The sequence below is a fragment of the Capricornis sumatraensis genome, chromosome 4 (genome assembly GCF_032405125.1).
Source record: "Capricornis sumatraensis isolate serow.1 chromosome 4, serow.2, whole genome shotgun sequence".
In the NCBI taxonomy this organism is placed as follows: Eukaryota; Metazoa; Chordata; class Mammalia; order Artiodactyla; family Bovidae; genus Capricornis; species Capricornis sumatraensis.
The window spans coordinates 93,506,797-93,529,938 of NC_091072.1; the positions used below are offsets into that span (position 1 = coordinate 93,506,797).

Sequence of the window (23,142 nt, forward strand, 5' to 3'; positions counted from 1 at the left end):
AAACTCATTTTACAAGGCCAGCATTACTCTCATACCAAAACCGGACAGCAACAGGTCAATATTCCTGACAAACATACAGGCGAAAATCCTCAACAAAGGATCAGCAGACTGAAATCAACAACACATTAAAAGGTTCACACACCAGGATCAAGTGGAATTTAGTACAAGGATTTAAGAATGGTTCCATATCCACAGATCAATGTTATATTCCACGTTAACAAGATGAAAGATTTAATCATCTTAACAGATACAGAAAGCATTAGACAAAGTTCAATCAATGTTCACTTGTGATAAATGGTTATAGAGGAAACGTACCTCAACATGAAAGCCATAGATGAGAAGTCCACAGCTAACATCTTACTCAACAATGAAAACTTGAAAGCTTTGAGCAGGACAAGAAACAACTGACCAGGGTTCAATCCCTGATTAGGGAACTAATAAGACCCTGCAAGCTGCACAACACAGCCAAAAATAAGAAGACAAGGATGTTAGAGAATCCCTGTGCACTGCTGGTGAGAATGTAAACTGGAATAGCCACTGTGGAAAACAGTATGGAGGCCCCTCAAAAAACTAGAACCATATGATCCAGCAATTCCACTTGTGGGTATTTATCTGGACCAAAAAACCCACTAATCTGAAATCCCATATTCACTGCAGCATTATTTATAATAGTCAAGATACAGAAACAGCCTATGTATTATTTACAACAGCCAAGATACAGAAACAACCTAAGTATCCATCAATGGATGCATGGATAAAGAAGATGTATATATATATACAATACTATTCTGCCATAAAAATGAATGAATCTTGCTACTTGAGGCAATATGCATAGACCCTGAGGGCATTAAGTAAGACAGAGAACGACAAATACTTTACGATCTCACTAATATGTGGAATTTTAAAAATAATAATGAACAATTACAACAGGAAAGAAAACCAAGCTTATCGCTATGGAGAACAGATACGGTGGTTGCCAGAGGTGGGGTCTGGGGAGTAGGACATACAGGTGAAAGGGGGTCCAACGGTACCAACTTCTAGTTATAAAACAAGCCATGGGGGTGTAACGTAGAGCATAGTGACTATAGTTAGCAATACTGTGTCCCATACTTGAAATTTGCTAAGAGTACATGCTAAACGTCCTCATCATAAGGAAAAAAATACTTTTGTAACTATGTATGGCAATGTATAACTAACATAATGACCAAACCTAATTGACCAAGAGAAAATGGGACAAAACCTTTAGCCAAAACCTATAAAACGGTAAGTACCTGGGACAGGGTAAAGCTGCCAGTGGTAGAGGCTCAACTTATCTCCAAAGGCAGAAAAAAATCTGCACACTATATAACTGAAAGGTATAAATAAATACCAGTTTGCAGGTATAATTACCAAAACCTAGTAGAAGCTTCTTTATATGATTGCTAAAGAGTTCCAGAAAAACATCTATTTCTGCTTTATTGACTATGCCAAAAAGCCTTTGACTGTGTGGATCACAATAAACTGTGGAAAATTCTAAAAGAGATGGGAACACCAGACCACCTGACCTGCCTCTTGAGAAACCTATATGCAGGTCAGGAAGCAACAGTTAGAACTGGACATGGAACAACAGACTGGTTCCAAATAGGAAAAGGAGTACATCAAGGACGTATATGGTCACCCTGCTTATTTAACTTATATGCAGATACATCATGAGAAACGCTGGACTGGAAGAAACACCAGCTGGAATCGATTGCCGCGAGAAATATCAATAACCTCAGCTATGCAGATGACACCACCCTTATGGCAGAAAGTGAAGAGGAGCTAAAAAGCCTCTTGATGAAAGTGAAAGAGGAGAGTGAAAAAGTTGGCATAAAGCTCAACATTCAGAAAACGAAGATCATGGCATCCGGTCCCATCACTTCATGGCAAATAGATGGGGAAACAGTGGAAACAGTGTCAGACTTTATTTTTGGGGGCTCCAAAATCACTGCAGATGGTGACTGCACCCATGAAATTAAAAGACGCTTACTCCTTGTTAGAAAAGTTATGACCAACCTAGACAGCACATTGAAAAGCAGAGACATTACTTTGCCAACAAAGGCCCATCTAGTCAAGGCTATGGTTTTTCCTGTGGTCATGTATGGATGTGAGAGTTGGACTGTGAAGAAGGCTGAGCGCCGAAGAATTGATGCTTTTGAACTGTGGTGTTGGAGAAGACTCTTGAGAGTCCCTTGGACTGCAAGGAGATCCAACCAGTCCATTCTGAAGGAGATCAACCCTGGGATTTCTTTGGAAGGAATGATGCTAAAGCTGAAACTCCAGTACTTTGGCCACCTCATGCGAAGAGCTGACTCACTGGAAAGGACTCTGATGCTGGGAGGGTTGGGGGCAGGAGAAGGGGACGACAGAGGATGAGATGGCTGCATGGCATCACCAACTCGATGGACGTGAGTTTGAGTGAAGTCTGGGAGTTGGTGATGGACAGGGAGGCCTGGCATGCTGCAATTCATGGGGTCACAAAGAGTCAGACACGACTGAGCGACTGAACTGAACTGAACTGAAAGTATTGTTCTCAGCCCGTGCTGGAAAACATTTTAATGGACTCTAGGCTGGCAGGCCCCAGACACAAGTCCAAGTCTTCCCTCCAGAGGGTCTCTATTACCCACAAAAGTTGGTGCGTGGGAGAGCCCAGCACAGGGGCGGAGCTGCTCTTTCAGCAGCTGCTTCAGGCCAAGATCTTGGCTTGGCTTCTGAGGCACCTGTTGTCCAAATCAAGACCATCAGACGCTACTCCTTTGCCTCGTCCTAATGCTAGGAAAGCAGCTCAGAAATGCAGCCACTTCTGTTTAAGTCCTGAAGAAAAGTGGCTTCCCTGTGTCTTTTTCTTCCCCAGGTCTCCTGTGTTTCCCAGCTCCTCCAAGATCGCGTGAGTAGCAACTTTATTAGACCTGACATCAACACAAGAACTTGGATCCTTTCAGCAGTCTGGAATGAGGGGCCACTTACTGAGTCATCTATCAGGCAGCCTTCAGCCAGTGACTGCACTTTTATGGATGATTCCACAGAGAATGAAGCCTGAGATGCTGAGTCTGGTCTTCTGTACAGCAGGGGAACACAAAAACAGGGCCTCGGTCACCCTGCCCCCTTCCTCCCTGTATTGCCACTTAGGGCCCTGGTGAAGGGTTCAGCCGGGGGTGAACACTGACTTTACAAGGAGAGGCAGGAAGCCTTGCAGAACAGCCCCATTCCTTCTCCAAGCTGCCCAACTGGCTGTTTCCAGACACGATGAAATGTTTAGTCCCACAGACATTATGCCCCCCAGCTCAGAGAGCTGAAGACATGCCCCAGTCCCCAGAGAGACTGCTATCTGGGGTGAGAATTCACACACATGACAGCACCGGACGAGAACAAAGGCCAGGGCCCCCAGATGACACCCACACATCACCCTCTGGTCTGGATCGCTCAGCACCTACAGGAGTGTGACAGCGTGGGCAGCCCTGGTCCCTGCAGCTCTGAGCCTTGTGGGTCTAACTTGTCAGAGCAGATAGACCGCTCTGCCATTATATTTACGGGTGGCACATGGAAAGGCACTGAGTGCAGATTTTTTGGTCTGTTAATTGCCCTGGATCTTGAGTGTTTTGCCTTCCTTAAGCATGAGGTTAAAAAACAAAAACAAAAAATTTCACTTTGAAAAAAATGTCCCGCTTGGAAATTACATCCTAGGTGATGCTTCTTCGATGAATGTCTGTGTCAACATGATATGTAAATACCCTGGCCCAGTAGTAAAGCAGCCATACCACCCCTATAGGAAGAAGAATTTGGAAAACAGGACCACCTTACACTACATCAGACTTTGCAGGGTGTAGAGTACCTTGACCTTCATTATCTTATTTGGTCCTCATGAGTCTGATGAAGAAAGCAAACATGATGCCCTCTCCACTTTACAGGGGGGAAAACCGCTGATCCAGGGCAATTGCTACGGTAAATTTTAACTCTGCCCCTGCCAAAGATGAACTCAGGACCCACTGAGAATTATTTAGCACTCTGTAAGCTCCTTTCTCATAACAGGCAAGACAGCAAGAGTGACGCCAATATAACTACTGAAAGAAAGGCTTGAGAAACCAGTGGCTCTTACGTAGAAAATTTTCCCGTAAATCATGAATTCTACCAGGTAACTCCGACTCATCCTTAAAAATCTTAGCTCTAAATCACTCCCTCTAGGAAGCCTTCTCTAAAAGCTTAAGTAATAAACTCTCACAGTGCTCTGTATTTCATCTTTGTGACACTTGCTGGTTTTCATTACACATGGAAACTGAAGTAAACCAGTTTTGGTGAAGACAGGACCACGGTGTTCTTTCTCACCATAATCGACACAGTCCTAACATCCTTGGGTAATTTAAAGTACTTGTTGAATAAAAGAAGTTAAAATACTCGGTGTTCTACTCAAGTTTCTTTTTGTGTGAAGAACAGAAAGAACTAATCAAAATAAAAAGTTACTGAAAATATAAAAAAAGGATCGTTGTAAGAAGATAGGCATCACAGAACCCAACAGTAAAACAGACACACTCATTCCTCAACTATGATTACAATTAGTTCTGTTTGTGGAAAAAGAAAGAAAAAGGAGGGAGGGAGGGAAATAGGAGGGGGAGGATGGAAGAGAGGGAGGAAACTATCATAATTCACATTTTAATAAGCAGAAATCCTAACTGTATTTCTAATAATATTAAAGTAACCTTAAATATTAAGTTAGAATAGTATTGATCATATGCATTAAAGTTACAATACTGTAAATAACTGTGGGAACCAAACAGTTGATAGTACCAGTAACATCAGCATTTGTCACTTGGCAAATTTTTCAAAACTAGGCAAAATTAGGAATGTGTAGAACTCACCTTGGTTTTGTTTTTCCAAAAAATAACACAAATTTTTAAGGAAACTTATTGCAATGCAAAGACCTAAAATATGAACATCTGTAGTGATGTCACCGCTCCTGTTCCTAATAGTGGTGTTAATAATTTGCGTCCTCTCTTTCTTGCCTGGTCAGTATGGTTAGAGAATTATCACCTCTACTGATCTCTTAAGAACATACTTCTGGTTTCGCTGATTTTGTTTGTTTTCTGTTTCATTTGTTACACTCTTTATCACTTCCTTTCTTCTGCTTTTCTTTTTCTTTAAGAGGAGGCTGAGGTCATGCATTTGAGCCCTTTCATCTTTTCTAAAAGGCATTTAGTACCATTAATTTCCCTCTGTTTCTACTCTTGACCCCACTGTAGAAATGGGCACATGAGTACAGAGCTCATGTCAACAAAGATAATTCCTTTCTGAGGGAAGAGGGTACCAGGAGAAATTCAACAGCTAACAAATATCAAGTAGGTTCTGAATTTACTCTCTTCACCTTCCAGAGGCCACACAGACTCTCCTCTTGGCTTCTTGTTTCTCCATTCTCCTGCTTTCTCTGCAGTCTCTCTCTGCTTCTGACACAAGGCTCAATGGTGGTTTCAGTCCCCTGGCTTATCAATACCATCACAGACTAACTACAACTCCTCTGTTTCTTTATTTAGAATTTTAAGACAGGTAATTGATCAACAGTCTTGTATCCAGGGCTAACTAAAATCCAACTAGCCATGCATGGTTGGGGCACAGGGTAACACTATACAAAGAACTATCCTTTCCAGGGCTAAGTGAGGCAAGACAGGAGTCTCTTTGCAGGCTGGCCATTACTCTCAGTGTGGAAGTAATTTGTTTAAAGACAACTGTGCACCTGGATATATCCCTTCAATCGATGAAATACTCTGCAGAGCTCTAAGATTTACACTTAGTATTTGAAAAAAACATGGGGTGCTTGTTAAAGTAGGAGATTCTCAGGGCTTAGTATTAGCTTTGGGGTAGGGTATAGAAAAGTCTGCCTTTTAAAAATCAGCACCTATAGGTAGTCTATAAAAAAACGAGCAATAACCTCATTTTTGTCTTGAAATCTCATCTAACAGATCTTAAACACTCAGTTCAGTTAGTCAGTTCAGTCGCTCAGTCGTGTCCGACTCTTTGCAACCCCATGAATCGCAGCACACCAGGCCTCCCTGTTCATCACCATCTCCCGGAGTTCACTCAGACTCACATCCATCGAATCCATGATGCCATCCAGCCATCTCATCCTCGGTCGTCCCTTTCTCCTACTGCCCCCAATCCCTCCCAGCATCAGAGTCTTTTCCAATGAGTCAGCTCTTCACACGAGGTGGCCAAAGTACTGGAGTTTCAGCTTCAGCATCATTTCCTCCAAAGAAATCCCAGGGCTGATCTCCTTCAGAATGGACTGGTTGGATCTCCTTGCAGTCCAAGGGACTCTCAAGAGTCTTCTCCAACACCACAGTTCGAAAGCATCAATTCTTCGGCGCTCAGCCTTCTTCACTGTCCAGCTCTCACATTCATACATGACCACAGGAAAAACCATAGCCTTGACTAGATGGACCTTAGTCGGCAAAGTAATGTCCCTGCTTTTCAATATACTATCTAGGTTGGTCATAACTTTTCTTCCAAGGAGTAAGCGTCTTAATTTCATGGCTGCAATCACCATCTGCGGTGATTTTGGAGCCCCAAAAAATAAAGTCTGACACTGTTTTCACTGTTTCCCCGTCTATTTGCCATGAAGTGATGGGACCGGATGCCATGATCTTCGTTTTCTGAATGTTGAGCTTTAAGCCAACTTTTTCACTCTCCTCTTTCACTTTCATCAAGAGGCTTTTTAGCTCCTCTTCACTTTCTGCCATAAGGGTAGTGTCATCTGCATATCTGAGGTTATTGAACACTACTTGGAACATTTTCCTTGGGCGATCACACATGCATGAAAAAGATGTGAATTCAAGCTGTCACCTCCCAGCCCATAATTCAAGGATTCTAACTTTTGCCAAGACACCTCAGGGTGCTGCTCCAGAATGACTAGAACTTTAGCAAATTTTCTGTCATTTGAAAATCAGAACTCTGGTTCAGAGTCCCATAGAACTCCAGAGGAAAGGAACGGCACAGGGTTTAATCAATCTCCTGTGTCGACACTGGGTGGCTAAAGCAAGGGGAGGGTACACACGCCAGGCCACAAGCAGACCTGTGGCTGCTGAAGACAGAGGAGCATCCACGGTAAGCCTCGTTGCCTAGAAAGATCAAAACCAACTCTCCTGGATAAAGGGACTCCCTCCCAGACACAAAGCCCAAACCCAACTTCTTTTAAGTTTACAAAGGGTCCTGATACTTTCTGTTTGTGTGCAAACGTTTAAAAATGCCAATACTCACCTTTCTCAGAAAGAGGAAGAGGAGCTTTCTGAGTTTAACTGCCACCAAGTGAGTCACAAGTGCCTTGGGAAACTAATACGAAGATTAGAAGGTCTGTCATCTACCTGGTCAGCCTCACCTTATAGAATTAGAGAAAGATCTGCCAAAAAACAAACCTGAAATGAAACCCCGAACTTACCAACCTCTAAAAATCCAAAAACCAGGAAAAATTTAAAAACCAAAAAAATCCTACAGATAGAATTAATACATTCAACTGACAGCTATTTAATCTGCCCACTTCTTTCCACCACCACCCCTTGGCCCATTTCTCACCCCTTCCTTATACAAACCTGTTTTCTTAATTAAGGAAGCAGTGATTCACACCAGGCAAATGTACACTTTCAAGAATTTGCATACTTAGTTTCCCGTGTTTCTTTGGAGAGGCTCCTCCTTGATGAGGGAGCAAAACTCCAGCCTTCACAAGCATTTAGTGGTTCCTGGGAACTGTGACTTCTTGAAGCTATTCCTCTAGTGGATCCAGGGAATTATCTTACTAATTGCAGTGAGAACATGAGGTTCAGTTACCTACCCTGTCAGCTTCTTGCACGCAACAGAACCTGTAAATGAAAACACAGGTAGGCATCTCCTTCTCTGTAACTTAGTATAACCACGTAAATGGAAAGCTAAGTGAACAACAACAAAAGGACGATAAAGCGCTCTGACACCAAGCCTGTCACCTTCCATTTCCCACAGATCCCAACTCTACTAACAGGCCTGATTTCAGCTGAACTGCCCACTACCGGCATTCTGATGGGCCCTTATCAGGCAGCTTTACTGAAAAACAGGGTAGCCCTTACAGGGAAAGCTGGTGCACAGGAAGGGTCACCTTTCATTCGCTCACAGAGTGGCCATGGGCAAGCTGCTGGACTTCGATGGGTTTCTGTCTCCTCATCTGTAAAATGAGAGTGTTGACAATACCTACTTCATGGGGAGAAACTGAGTTAATACATATTAAACTTGTTAGAATAATGCCTAGAACATCGTAAGCACTATGTCTGAATTTGCTATTACAGTACGGAAGGTCCCCAACTTAACAATAGTTTGACTAGCGGTTTCTTGACTACGATAGAGTGAAAGTGGTATGCGTTCACTAGAAAATGTACTTGGGATTTTGAATTGTGATCTTTTCCCAGGCTAGTGATTTTTTTTTGTTTGTTTATGAAGGTAAACAACCAATATACTTACAACATTCTGGGGAGAAAAAAAAACATTCCGTACCCAGCCATTCTGTTTTCCGCTTTCAGGAGAGTATTCAATAAATTACATGAGATATTCAACACTTAACACACTTTGTGTCAGATGACCTTGCCTGACTGGAGGCTAATGCATGTGTTCCGGGCAGGTTTCAGGTAGGCTAAGCAGAACTAGGATGTTTGGGAGAGGATGTGTATGAACGCATTTTTGACTTACTATGTATTTCCAACTTATGACGGGTTTATCAGAACATAACCCCACGGTCAATCAATGAAAATCTGTATATGGGGCTTCCCTGATGGCTCAGTGGTGAAGAATCCACCTGAAAATGCAGAAGACTCGGGTTTGATCCCTGATCTGGGAAGATCCCACATCCCACGAAGCAGCTAAGCCCACGTGCCGCAACTATTCAGCCTGTGCTCCAGAGCCCAGGAGCTGCGACTACCGAAGCCTGTGCCCCCTGCCTCCTGTGCCCCACAGCAAGAGAAGCCACTGCAATGAGGAAGCCAGACCCCACAGCTGGTGAGCAGCTCCTGCTCAGCACAACTAGAGAAGAGCCTGTGCAGCAACGAAGACCCAGTGCAGCCAAAAATAAACAAAAATTATGTATATGAAATATATATATACACACACATATATAAAAGATCTGTATATAGACTCCTCCTTTCATTCAAACACTCAAAAACAGAAAAATTCCTAATTAGGATCACATGACAAAGTCCCAAAACAATGTACAAATCCTTGAGAAGTAACTTTGCAACATAGGAATATTCATTTAATTATCAACTGATGACAAATTCCTTGGGCAAGAAGCTAACTCCCTTAAAGGGATAAAGATTCCCAGACATTCCCAACGGCACCTTGGGTAGTAACCCAGGCCGAACTTCTAAACTAGATTCTTCAGGTTATTTTTGTGAAAAAGACCTATACTGAGCCATCATTTCTATCATAATATTTTCACTTGCGAAGCAGGTATGGCACTTAAATGTTTTCCCCTTCACCAACTGGTACAGCTTTGCACCTACTTCCCCACCTCCTCTAGGGGTCTGTGCAGTAGTAAAATCACCTGTCTCCACCAGGCTTGGAAGCCTATGAAGAGTAGCAGTTGTGCACCCAATCCCGTGAGAGACAGTCACAGTGACTCAAAAAGCAGAGATAATGTAACGTTGAAAGTGGTCTATTTTAAGAGTGAGAGGGGATTTCCCTGGTGGTCCAGTGGTTAGGAATCCACCTGCCAATTCAAGGGACACGGGTTGGGGCCCTGGTCTGGGAAGACTCCACATGCTGGGGGACAACTAAGCCTGTGTGCCCCAGCTACGGAGCCCATGCACTGCCACCACTGGAGTCCACGCTCTGCAACAAGGGGCACCACCACGACGGGAAGCCCACGCGCCACAGCTAGAGAAGGCCTGCACACAGCAGCAAGGCCCATGCAGCCAGCAGTGGGGGGTCTCAGGGAAGGGACGGGTGGAGAAGGGGAAGATGTGCTAGGGAAGGGACAATGTTTTCCCTTGGTAGTGGTCACAGGGCAGCCACTTTATAATGAGTCTTTATTCATCTGCTTCATACACTTGTATGTATACCCTTCATACTCTTCTAAACATATGTATATTTCACTGTTTCAGGAACGTGGGCAGACACTCACCTCCAGTTATCTTCCCCAGATGCTAAGGCAAAGGCAAAGTGACATTTGGAAGAACAAATGTGAACCATACAAACCTACTGAAAATTGTCACATTTCAGCCCCTGTCCACAATTATCTTCAAAAGCAGTTCCTCCCACTCCCATGACCTTCTTTTCTTTTATCCAGCATATTACCATAAATAAAAACACACAAACATCAACTAACAACTTCAACTTTTAATGATGGAAACAATTTGCCATTCCAGAAACAATTTTAGGGAAAAAAAACTCTTCCCCATAAAAATAAACTTAAACTCATGAAAATTATAAATATTATAATTTTTTTTACTTCTGTGATTTAAAATGCTCCCCTGCAATACCACCCCTTCATTTAACCTCGTTCCTGTACCATCACATACTGAAGAGAAAACAGTATTACAGCAAAGCTTAGATAGTTAAATTTAACATAAGAATTTGTACAATAATTTTTAAAAATCTTTTGGCCTCGGTGGCCTCTTACACATTAAAAATGCTGCAGTCACCAGTGTTCAGGAGAGACCATTGGTCTTCAAGAATCATGAACCGACAGGACTTCAACACAGTAAGTTTTCCAAATTGAAACCTGTAGTGCATGTGACAATGAGCGAGGTCCTGGATCACACAGACGAGGATGCCTAATTCAGACAGTCTACTTCAAGTAAAAAAAAAAAAAAAAAAACTTTCACAGATACCCATCAGGTACTACTTTAAGGTTCGAACAGTGTCAATCTGAGAAACAAAGGTTTCACAAAATATGAGCTTACTGGGGTGGGTAATTAAAAGACCAGGTGGTTGATAACAGTACACTCACACCTAAGCCATAGTCTGAAGAGTAAAACCAGTATAAAAATCATGAAGGCATTCCCTGAACAATGAAGGTAAAGTATTGGTTGACAATGTCACTAAAACCTCACTGAGGCACTAAAAGGAACTTACATGCAAAATTAAACAAGATGTGCCATACATATTTTATAGCTAGTTCTACTTTTTGGGGTTTCTTTCCAACTTTCCTTAAAAAGCTTAGGAAGATATGATTGTCTCGGTAATGTGTGTGGCATAGCAGAAGCAACACATCTGCCTCCAACAAGACAGGCGTTCTCTGAAAAGTCAGAAGAGCCACCAAGAAGGGGACAGAAACGCAATTTTTAAAAAAGGCACAGTTCACTTAGGAGGCAAAGAACTGAAGCACCTTGGAATTTCAAAAAGACTCCATTAGGTGTCACCAAAGTGTTAACAATTCCTTGGGAATTTATAAACACTATCTAGACTGCACAGACTGCAAGGCCCCTCTAGGAGCACAACACACCTTTCCTGCTGGCTTCAGACTAACCACTGCGCAAAATGAGACTATCTAACCTGGCTGAGGGAAGGCTCCTATTGCACATGCACTTCTTTGGTCTGCAGCAGCATGCACTTTTGTTAAAAGGCTAAGAACCCGCTCCTCTGTGGTCCGCTGGGAGTGGACGCGGGGGGGCCCCTCCCCCACTTTACAGTCACTTTGGAACTGAGGATCTGATGGTCCCGTCCTGTGCCTCCTTAATCCACACCCCTGTTCTACATCAAGTCTACTTCAATTTATAAGACAAAGGGAGAAGGGAGAGCAGTGAGGGGAGCGAAGGAGGAAGAAGGGAGGGGAAGATTAAAGGGAAAGGAGGGAGTGATTGTCAAAAGAGTGCTGAGAGCTCCTCACTCTACAAAAGTCCCGGGGGCGGGGGGTGGGGGGGAGGGGTTGGGTTGGAGGGTACACTGCCTCCTCCAGAAACTCCTTTTCCACTTTGAAAAACAACCTCAGGGGGAAACTGTAACTTCACAGGGGTCATAGCTGATGCTCACCACCCAGAGAAGCTGTACCACTCAGACCTTCCGCTCCGGGAGGGCGGGGAGGGCGGGGAGGGCGCTGATTCACCAAGATGGGGCTCCTCCTGCCTCCCCTGGTCCGCGGCAGTCAGTTCCTCCTCTGCGCCTAGCTCCTACTTTCTTTGGTTTCCGTGCCCACATTTTACTCACCAGGAAATCAAGCAGTATGACAATGGAGTTAATGTCTCTAAACTGAAAGCTTTTAACCCCTTAACAAGCAAGTTCACCTCCTTCTCTACCATCCACTTACCCAAACCTCCTTCCAGTTAGCACTCTCCACCTCCACCCTCCACCTTCTTCCATACTTCCTCTTTTCTCTCTTTACCAGACTCCTCCAAAATCCTTCACCAGCTCCTCAGCATCCCTAGCTTCCTGTGCCCTTCAATTCACATGAATTGTTTCCTCTGACATTAAAAACAAAACAAAAAAAACCCAGTAACAGACAGGTAGTTTCAACATAAGACAAGTATTCAGAAAGAGTCCTTGTTAAGCTTTTAAAAAATCATTTGCACAACCTTAAGCTTAACATCATCATATATTTAACTAAAAGAAAATAAGGAAAAATAAAAAACCTCAAAGTCCATGCTTCAAAGCACTCTAGAATGCTCCAGATGAGACCACAGGTTCACAGCTTGCCAAGAGGTAACACCGTGGTGCTGTTAACAGAACAAGCTTGCAGAATCCCTGACAGAGGACGCCCAAGCTGCAGGATGCTGCGTGACCAGTTTGGGGGAACTAGATCTAGAGATTTGTAAAGAGGAAAGGCCCTAGCATCATAGGGCAAGAAAACCGCCCTCCGACAAGAGAGACCCTGGCCGCCGGTGCACACGCAGGTCCCGTGCCGTCCCTGAGGGGCAGGGAGCCCCACACTTTACCCCGGTTTCCACGCCTGGCTGAGGGCTTCTTCCAGCTTGTGTCTGTAGGCCGCGTAGCGCTCCTTCAGGTTCTGTAACTGCTCGTCTTCTTCCTTGTCCAAGATCCTCAAGAAATTCTGTAGCTCTGGCAGGCTGAAGGCTTCCCACTGTGAGGGAACACAAAAATGAAAAATGCCAGGTGTTTATTAATTCAAGACTTAGGAACAAGGAGGGCGGGGAGCACAGGGGGCTGACTGCCTTCCCCTCCTGACTCACACTGCCCAACGCTGCCCGGCCTTCTCAGAAGTCCTGGTGGACGAGAGCTGAGCCTCCTGACGAGCCTTACATCCCTACCTCAGCTCACTCCCACTCCCCGCTGCTGCCCTCCTCCCAGCGTCCTCCGAAAGGGCTCTAAGAGCAAACACCTACCTCCATTAGACACTAACCCACAGAAGCATGAAACGCAACTCCACACTCCCTCCACCCTCCTTCTCCGTGGGGTCCTTGTCATCACTGCCTTCTTCCCCAGTTCCCACTGTCAATGTCACCCCCTCCTATCCACCACCACCCTCCCCTCCAACCCTGGGATAGCCTCCTAGCTCCACTTTCCCATTCTCTAATCTGTTCCCCCAAACAGCCAGCCTGAATACTCTCTCTAGAACGCCAATCTAGGCATGACCCTCCATGTCTGGAGTTATTCAATGGCTTCCCGTGGTTGTTTCTGCTATGTCTGAAAGACCCTCCCCTCTCCAGTCCCATCTCTGTCCCTGTGCCCCTCACTCATTACCCTGTGTGGCTTTGCACATGCTCTCCCCTCCTCCACTCTGCCTGGCAAACTCCTCCTCAACCTTCAAGTCCCAGATTCAACGCCACTCTCTCTAAGAAGCCTTCCATGATTTCCTCCCTTTCTCTGTCAGTCAGGATTATGTCTTTTAGAAACTTTCACTGAGCACTGGAAGCCTTGATCACTGCCTGATCACAAAGATCTAAACAGTGTTATAATTATTTGCTTAGCATTTCTCTTGTCTGCACTGCATCTGCTGTGCTTCCAACTACGTGGGCTTTGTCTTTGGCCGTTGAGCTTCTGACTTCATTTTCCCTAATAGCACCTGGTATTTGGCAGGCACAAAATGTTCATGGTATTTAAAAAAAAAAAAAAATTGTTTTTAAGAAGTAAATATCAAGAAGGGTATGTGGCATCACCTGGGAGGTTTCTTTCCAAACTACATGTCCTCCCCTCCCAAAAGGAGGCCCTCAGTCCTGGGCTGAGCACCACTATCTCGGCCAAGAGCAAGGTCTGATGGGGGACTCCCGGGGCACGTGGGGTAGGGAAAAACAGGATAACCTATCACAAGTGCAGAGAGAGGAGACAGAATAAAATCACCAAGCGGACTGATGATTGAAAGAGATTGGCTCTTGGAGACTGATTGAGCTAGTTACTAAAGAAAATGAGAAGTGAAGCAGGAGAACAGAACTGTCTACATTAGAATACTCTGTTAATTTGAAAATTAACAATTTATTTTTCACATAAGTTCTCCAAAATAAAGAGAGTATAAAATAGCATCTCCCCCCCACTCTCTGACACCTATGGAAAGTTTCTTCTCTCAATTCATTTAACCTCAAAAGACTTGAGACACAAGCATACCATAGAGAGGTCAGAAAAGCAATCTGGAACATTAGAACACAACGTAAAGTGAATTTCAAATCTAAGCCAACATAATTCCCTCCCAGACAATGCAGCTCCAATTACACTAACTAAACTATGTGCAACACTCAGAAACCAGCACCGAGAAAGGTAAGATGCGGACAAGGCTATGCTGATATGTCTGACTTGGGTTTGCAGAGGGTAGACTATCGTGTGCCAACCAATACCTCAAATTTTAGGCTTTTGTAACCAAGCTCTCTCTTCAAAATGAGAGTGGATTTTAAAGATTTCAAAACATAAAGATCAAAAGAAACTTCCAAAATGTCCCAAATCACTGTCTTCCTGAAACTCCCCTAAATAAAGTTCCAATTTACACTGACATATAAACATGCTCCTTACCAAGCATGTTTACATACATTTCTAATTTGTGACTCAAAACCACCTTTTCAAGTCCCACTTTACAGATTTTAAAACTGAAGACTGAAAAGAGGAGATTTACCCAAGGTTGTACTCCTAATCTGGTAAAAGGAATGGCAGGAAGCAGGGTCTTGGTTTTTTAACTTTTAACCTAGAACTATTCTCACTGCATCACAAAATGTTCTACATGGACAATTCATGCCATTTCCAATTCTAGACGAAAGGCTGAGACCCAGAGCTTGAGAGATGTACTCATCTGACACTTGATCTAGAAGGACAGTCTGAAGTGCCTTTTCCCTCAACTGAACTGACCTAAATACAATCCTTCTTGGAGAGAAAATGGCAAATAATGCATGTATAGACATAAATCCTTAAATCATCTGGGCAAAGAGGAAAGGAAGAGTCTAGAAAGTTTAATGGTTTTCATAGTAAAGAGACTGTGTTTCCCTTTATCCCCTTTAGAGCAAAGGAGCCTGGAGACTCTGATTACCAGCAAACATACGGAGAGTGTCGACTTCCAAAGCTCAGCTGGATTAGAGTAATTTGGAGGTGGAAGGGGTGAAAATGAGACTGGATGGTGATCAGGTTTTAAAAAAAGTGTATATCCTTCCACCTCTGAAAATTACAGACCAAAATAATGAGTGTTACAAGAAAATTATATTGTAGACTAACTCTGGGTTCATTTCTGACAATTCAAAAACACCCTGCCTCCACAGGACCACCTCTCCTCCCATGACAGGCAGACACACACAGACACACACATTCCCCCTCCCCTCCCCACCCCTCCTCCTCCGCAGTCAGTGGTAGAGTCACCAGACCAGAGCGATAAAACAGGACCAGCTGGTCTGCAGAGTTTAAAGCAAGAATGAACAATCACTTACCTCTCCAATTTCATGTTCGCGAAGAACAAAACTGAGTGTGTCTGTTCTGGGACCTGCTACCAAACGCAGGTAGAGTGGATGTTCCCGGTCCGAGAGCTTGCAGGCGTAGACTGGTGAGAACGAGAGGCATGTCACAAGCACAACACAACATCATTGCCCTCCCCACCCCCAGATCAACGCAACAGTGTGATCACCTCAGCCACCTGGGCACCACCCTCCTCATCTTGTCACCAATAAACAGCCCACAGTGGAATGAATTCTATACGATTTCCATTCTATCTGCATAATGTAAACTGGGCCTTGATTTAAAAAGGAAATAATTCTTGAGAATGAATTTAAATGAGTATCACTCTCAAAATGGGCTTATAATTAATCCCACTCCTCCTTTTAGAAAGCAAGATAAACTTTAAAAAGGATCTGTAATCCCTCCAACAATAAAAATATACCTTCCCAAGAACATGAAATCAGAACTCTAGAAGCAAATCTTCCTACAGATTAATTTAGAATCAGCAGGCACAAACAAAGCAGTCTGTCTGAATGCTAGCTCTGCATACACACACACACACACTCTCTCTCTCTCTCTCTCTCTCTGCTTTGTAGAGTTGAAAGATTTGCCATGTGGGTACTAAGTTGGTAGGATGCTATTACTGTTAGATTATGCAGCTAAAGACCAGGTAGGGCAGGCAAAGAAGGTGGCAAGACAAAATGCCACCTGAATTGATCTGTTTTATTTTCTCCTTTCCGGATACCACTGCATTATACATCATATATACATCTTCCCTGGAGATGTAAACTTCCCCCACTGCTGAGGGCCTGTGGCCTCTGAAGGATGGGAACCTCGGCCTATTCATCCCTGTATTCTGCAGGCTCAGCCCACAGTATGTGTTGAAGAAAGGTGAGCATACTCAGCATCTAGCTGGGTTTCATCCCTAGGCAACCAAGGGACTTTCCCATCATGCCAAGGTGAGTGGATTTTCGGCCACAGCTGCTATAGGCTCAACTCAGAAAAACTAGGGAAAGCATAAATGTTCACATATATACGCCATTTTCAAATCAGTACTTAGTGAATCACTAAACCCCTGCTGTCCACCATCAGTATCAATTTCTGTTCAGTGATGACCTGATCTGGAATATCTTATTCTGTTTCATGCAGTAATTTAAGATTCTTTTTAATCCACTGACTGTGGGTATTAAGTTCAGACAGGTAGACCTCAGATCAAAATGTTATTCATCCACTGCATGAGCCCCTGGGGGGGTGGGCAGGGTGCCAACCCATCCCAGGGTCACACCTTGCATGAGACAGGCTAAGGGAAAAGGAGAGCCTAGGACTGTGCCATTGACAGAAGCCTGCAAGTTCACCAATCACATCCAATGTCAATGTGCTACTGAAAACGTCAGCACAAAGGCATTCTTCTTTGTGCTGGGTGGGGTGGTAGGGGCAAGGAGGAGGGTGAAAGTGAAAGTGAAAGTAAAGTCGCTTAGTCGTGTCTGACTCTTTGCGACCCCATGGACTGTAGCCTACCAGACTCCTCAGTCCATGGGATTTTCCAGGCAAGAATACTGGAGTGGGTTTCCTTCTCCAGGGGATCTTTCCGACCCAGGGATCAAACCCAGGTCTCCCACATTGTAGGCAGATGCTTTACCATCTGAGCTACCGGGAAAGCCCAGGAGGAGGGAGGCTATCCCATAAATCCTCCATAAATACCCATCACATAATTCACATACAAATACCTCGGGGCTCGCAGACCGAGAGCTGTCGACCTGAAAAACACGGACAGCCAGGACGCATTCACCATTTATTTCAGAATATGTCCCTGGGCTCTGACATAACTGATACAGGTACATCCACCAGTCTTCCATGAATAAAGTCAAAAGACAGAAACAAAAGCAGGGACCATTTTCATTTCAAGCATGGTACCTTGATCTTCCCTGTGACACCGCTTATAAAGTGCAAACTTGGTAGGGCTCTCGGTCACAAGAAACTTCTTAAGCAGAGCCTCTATCACTTCGCCAACCGTGTTTGTGCTGCTGATGTGAAGGGTGTTCATACAGCCATTGCTACTGGGAGCGGGTTTTCCAGCAGCCTGGGAAGGTTTGCATAGTTCCATCTGTACTTTAATGAAGCCAGTGTAAATCCCATTTGAATTCTGAGGCAGGAAGAAGAACACACACATGAGCTGGGCATTTTAGGGAAGGAGCGTATCAAGACAACAACAGAAAAGGAAGGTGAAACACTCCCTCTCTTGTTCTCTTCTTTTATGGCTTTGCGGCAGAGGCTCACTCAAGACGGCCCCTCAGGAGATGACCTCGGAAAGGTTAACACACTCCAGCGAAGTGCTTCTCAGGCAAGGTCTGCAGGGCAGATGTGGGGACCAAAGCCTGCAAAGCTGCATGTGAAAGGTCGGGGCCCACGGGTGAGCCTCCCATCCCCTGGCACAGATGCTGGCCAAACCACAGGGCTTGTTAAAGCTTGGGGCCATGTGCAGGCTAACTGCTCAAAGGAAACAACATCTCCAACTGATGACCAGCTATTACACAAAAAGGAAAGTCACAATTAGGACTCTGAAATACTCAAATAACAAGAAGCAGACGGGAAGAAAACAAGCTATTTTCATTCCTAGTGGCTCCTATGTACCAGCTATTATCAATTTTGCATAAACTATTTTATATAGCGTAGGATTTCCCACTAAGCATGGGATACACAATGAGGCACTTCAGACACCTCAAGCAGCAATATTTTTACAACAAATTCAAGTTACAATGTAAACCACAGACATTATGATACAAACACTTGTGTTTCCTTTTGTTTTTTTGTTTGGCCAGGCCACGCAGCATGCAGGATCCTAATATCCTAACCAGGGCCTCCTGTAGTAGAAACGTGGAGTCCTAACCACTGGACCACAGGTGGTAGAATAACAGGTGGTGTCTTAACTGGCGGTAGAATATTTTAGTTGCTACAAATAGTTATAATGGTCTGGTCTTCACTTTTAACTTCTAGTATATTCAGAAAAAAACAAATATTGTAATGGTTTATTTAAATGAGCCTTCAGGTTAAGTTATATATAAATGACAGTTAACACAGAACATGAAAAATCTCCTTTATGGGCCATTGTTTTTCTTCCTTTCCACAAGATCAATTTATAATACTAATTCACTCATTTGTGGAAAGTATTATACAACATTTCACTTTTTCTTTTTAATCTTTGAAATGACATGGAAATTTGATCTGTTTTAATCTCCAAGGAGGAGAGAATGTTCTGCTTTGATAAAAACCATGTTTGAAAAAGAAGTAAGACTGGGAATAAAGAAAAATAATCTTGAGATTATCTGCTGTCTCCCTTTTTGGGCGGAATCCCACCAGACAGGAATCCTTTCTCACAAGCGTTTTTTTAAAAGCTCCTCCCCAAGGATCACAGAATTCAGTCGGACCTGTTCTAACCAGGTCGCCCTATCCTTTGCAGAGCTCTATCAGTTCAGGGTCGCTAGACGGCCAGGCAGGGCTTCAGGGCCCTGGACACTGGCACCGAGGCGTGGCAGGTGCCTTGAGGAAGGCCATCAAGTGGTAGGGGAAGGCCAGACCAGCAAGAGGAACCCGCAGAGGGCTCTGCTATTGTCTTCCCTTCCTGTGTCACCAAGCCTGGGCTTCTCTCTCCTATACCCTCGCTCCCCACTGAGCTTCAAACAGCTCCGGCACAAAGTTGCAGAAAACACAAAGTTGAAACAACAGTGTAGGAAGCTGAGTATTATTAATACACGCTCCGTCTTACACCCACAACCAGCTGAGAAAACTCCGAGCTCAATTATATCCCAATCCGTGGTGACAAAATTCTTTTCCTGACACTTCCAGATTTATTTGCATAAGGTAAAACTTATCTAAGGCCTTGTTAGAATCTGAGTCACCACCCCTGTGTTAAACAGGCAAGGATTACACTCAATGCTAAGAACCCTTTGGAGGTCATAACATCTTTCAAAATAAAATTTTAGGACTTGTTGACTGATTTTGAGATAAAGCAATTTCAAAATACAGCTTTCATTTGAAAGATGCAGAAATATCTGGTTTTCCAGTTCTATATACCTTAATCTTTAAATTTCTGCAAGCGTGATTCAGACATTTTAAAACATACAGACAGTGGTACCAACAACTTATAATTGTCCTTTGACACTTTCAAGCTAAACAGTATTATTAGCATGGGTGCTCACCAAGGTCATCTTCAACTTGTCTGTGACTGCTAAGTTGTATTTATGAACTTTCTCTTTGATTTCCTCTTTGCTGAGGTAATTGTGGGTTTCCTTCTCTTTCTCCACATCCTAGAAGAAAAATAAGCCAAACCATCCATGAGCAATCACAGGAAAAAATGCAGAAAAGCCAGGATTCTTTTCACATGCCACATAACAATAACTATGAGCACTTTACCTTCGCACACACACACACACACACACACACACATGCACACACGCACACAAACACACATCCTATGAACTTTACAATTTTTATAGCTTTACAGTCTTTATCAGCAAAAGGTATGGTAGTTAGTAAGTGTTAAACTGGCACTAATCACTGACCTGTCAAATTCAACACAACTGCCAGAAGGTAATTTAATCTTCCGTAGGAAGATACAAGTAGCCAGACTTCCTGGACCCACCCACTCTCAACCCCCACTCCTCCAGTCTCTCCCCCCACACTCTGGAGGGGAGGATTTTAGTGAAGTCCTCTCTTGACTGTGAAAATTTCACTAACTGTTTTGTCTATAGAGCTCAACCAGTGCATGATGTCATGTGACAGCTGATGTCAATCACCGATGGCCACACTCCAGAGTACTGGGGCCCCTGAAACCAGGCATGCCAGGCACCTGACTTAAACGGCATTTGCTTCTCCCAACAACCTAACCAAGCAGGCATTTTAACTTCCGTTTCTAGATGAGATCAAGTTCTAAGACATAAACTAATCTACCAATAAAAACTGCTCTGTAGAAGTGTTGGCACTTACCTGAAAACCTGATCCCAAAGCCCACCCACCCTCAGTAACTCCAAGTACTTCCACCCGGGGTCCTCATTTAATCTTCGTCAGCATCCCCATGTTACAAAAACACTGAGGCTAACAGAGGTCAAGTGGCTTGCCAGGGACAACCCAACTGGTTAAGAGACCAAGCTCGATTCTAATCCGGGTCCTCATGCTGTTTCCACTAAACTGAACAGGCCCCCACCATTCCTGTGTGGGAGTTTGCAAACTTAAAGAAAGGGCGCATAATCAGATTCAAGCCTGGGAAATAAACTCAAAAAAGAGAAGGGTCCTAATAACCTTCAAGATAGAGAGAAGATCTGATGATTTAATAACCCCCTAAATAAAACCTTTAAAAAGTACCTCTTTTCCAGCCAGATACATCACCCCATCCTTGCAGCTGCAGGCTATCCGAGTAGGCATTTGCGCCCAACAGGCACTGTGAGCTAGTGTGATAAACACACCCCCACCAGCGAGGAAAGAACTTTAAGGGCATCAAATCCATTCAGGTCTCAAGTTCCTTGACTGGAGACCCAGAGAGAGTTGTGCTGACTATAAGTCATCTCAGGAACTTTTCGATTCCAGTGCTGTCCTAGTGAGGTCTGACAGGTCAGTGCTGGGAGGCCAGCGTGGTCACTGCCCAGCTTTGGAAGCAAACCTCAAGTCCCTTGGGGAGCATTCTATCTGCCAGTGTCAAGTCCCAGAGCAATCTTATTTTTGGTGTCAATGGTTAGGGAAGGAAAAAGCTGTAGATTAAAGTAACTTTTCAGGCGCTTCAGTGACTATTTCCAAAGAAATTTAAAACATGTCTCTCACATCTCTTTGCCTGACCTGCTCTTTCCAGTCCACAATTAGCCAGCTACAGGTCATGGCTGAAGCAGAAAATGAGTCTTCCAGCATTCATTATTCACTATGAACTACCCAAAGACTCTTCAAAGCATACCCTAAAAAGTATACAATAAGAGGGGGAAGGATAAACTAGGAATTTGGGATTAACAGATACACACTAATAAATATTAAAGATAAACACCAAGGATCTACTGTATAGTAGAGGGAACTATATTCAATATCTTCCAACAATTTATAATGGAAAAGAACCTGAAAAAGAATCTATCTATTTGAAACAGAACCACTTTGCTGTATACCTGAAACACAGTAAATCAACTACACCTCAATTGAGGAAAAAAAAAAAAAAAAATTATGAGATACAATACATGATACTTCCCTGGAGGTCCAGTGGTTAAGACTGCGTTTCCACTGCTGGGGACGAGCATTCAATCCCGGGTTGGGAATCCCAACTAAGATCCCACATGCCACACACTGCGGCCAAAAATTAAATTAAACAAAATATATGTATGTAACATTTTTAAAATAAAAGTATACAATAAGAGACTTTCCGTTTCATGGGTATGGGATGTGATGCTGGCAGGGCAAAGGGTGCTGGGAAAGCGCCCCATTCCAACCAGACTTGGGACTAGGCCAGGTCACCAAAGCTAATGGTGTGCCCTGGGCTACTAACCTGAGTCTGCTCTCTCATTTCCTATCAAATAAGAAATGATACTGGAGTAGACGTCTCCAAAGTGTTTCCCAGCTTTCTGTTTGCAAAAATGTGCTTCCACTAGTGTGACCAATGAGACAGGATGGCTCCACTCAAGGAATCAAGGAAACCAAAGGCTCACCATTAAAAATACACACAAATAGTGAACTGTCTGAATACTGGAGCATACATGTGATCTAGGGGCTTACTGCATGAAGAAAGGAGAAAAGGAGAGAAAGGCTGGGGGAGTGCACAGAGCGACGGGCAGGTGCTCAGACCATTTCGGTCAGTCCTTGGTCACAGGTTTTGCTGATGACACTGGACTTGGCACCCACCTTGAGGCCCCCTCGGGTCAGCATTCCCAGGAGCTTTAGTCAAAGGAGCAGGCCAGTCTGGGAAGAGAAACTTGACCCGGGTCGTCCACACATGCATAACTGAGACATGCCTGTGTAAACCACTTAGCCGACTTTCTCAGAGATTAAAAACCTAGCAAACATAGGAAGCAACAACAGAAAAGAGCTGGATCCAAAGGTCTTCAAGATCTCTTCCAAACCTAAAATCTCATTATTAAAAGATCAACTGCAAAGCAAATCCCAGAGAAGCAACTAAACCCTCAAGGGCTGTGAGCTTGTATTTTCTTTAAATACCTATATATACTTATAAATCAAGTATAATTGATTTACAATATTATAACAGTTTAAGGTATATAACATAGTAGGCTTCCCAGGTGGTGATAGTGGTAAAGAACCCGCCTGCTAATGCAGGAGACACAGAAGACTCAGGTTCAATCCCTGGTT

At 43.8% G+C, this 23,142-nt stretch overlaps 1 protein-coding gene across 1 annotated transcript in view; it reads right to left on the bottom strand.

The window, feature by feature from the left end:
* Positions 1-10,428: 10,428 nt before the first annotated feature.
* The window catches only part of RASSF3 (Ras association domain family member 3), a 77,051-nt gene continuing 64,337 nt past the window's right edge, over positions 10,429-23,142 (bottom strand). The window contains exons 2-5 of the mRNA XM_068970564.1: positions 20,010-20,117; positions 17,728-17,956; positions 15,810-15,919; positions 10,429-13,033 (exon numbers count right to left, since the gene is read on the bottom strand). Of these exons, the coding sequence (XP_068826665.1) occupies positions 12,884-13,033; positions 15,810-15,919; positions 17,728-17,956; positions 20,010-20,117 (597 nt within the window). The 3' untranslated portion in view covers positions 10,429-12,883. The remainder of the gene's footprint in view (positions 13,034-15,809; positions 15,920-17,727; positions 17,957-20,009; positions 20,118-23,142) is intronic.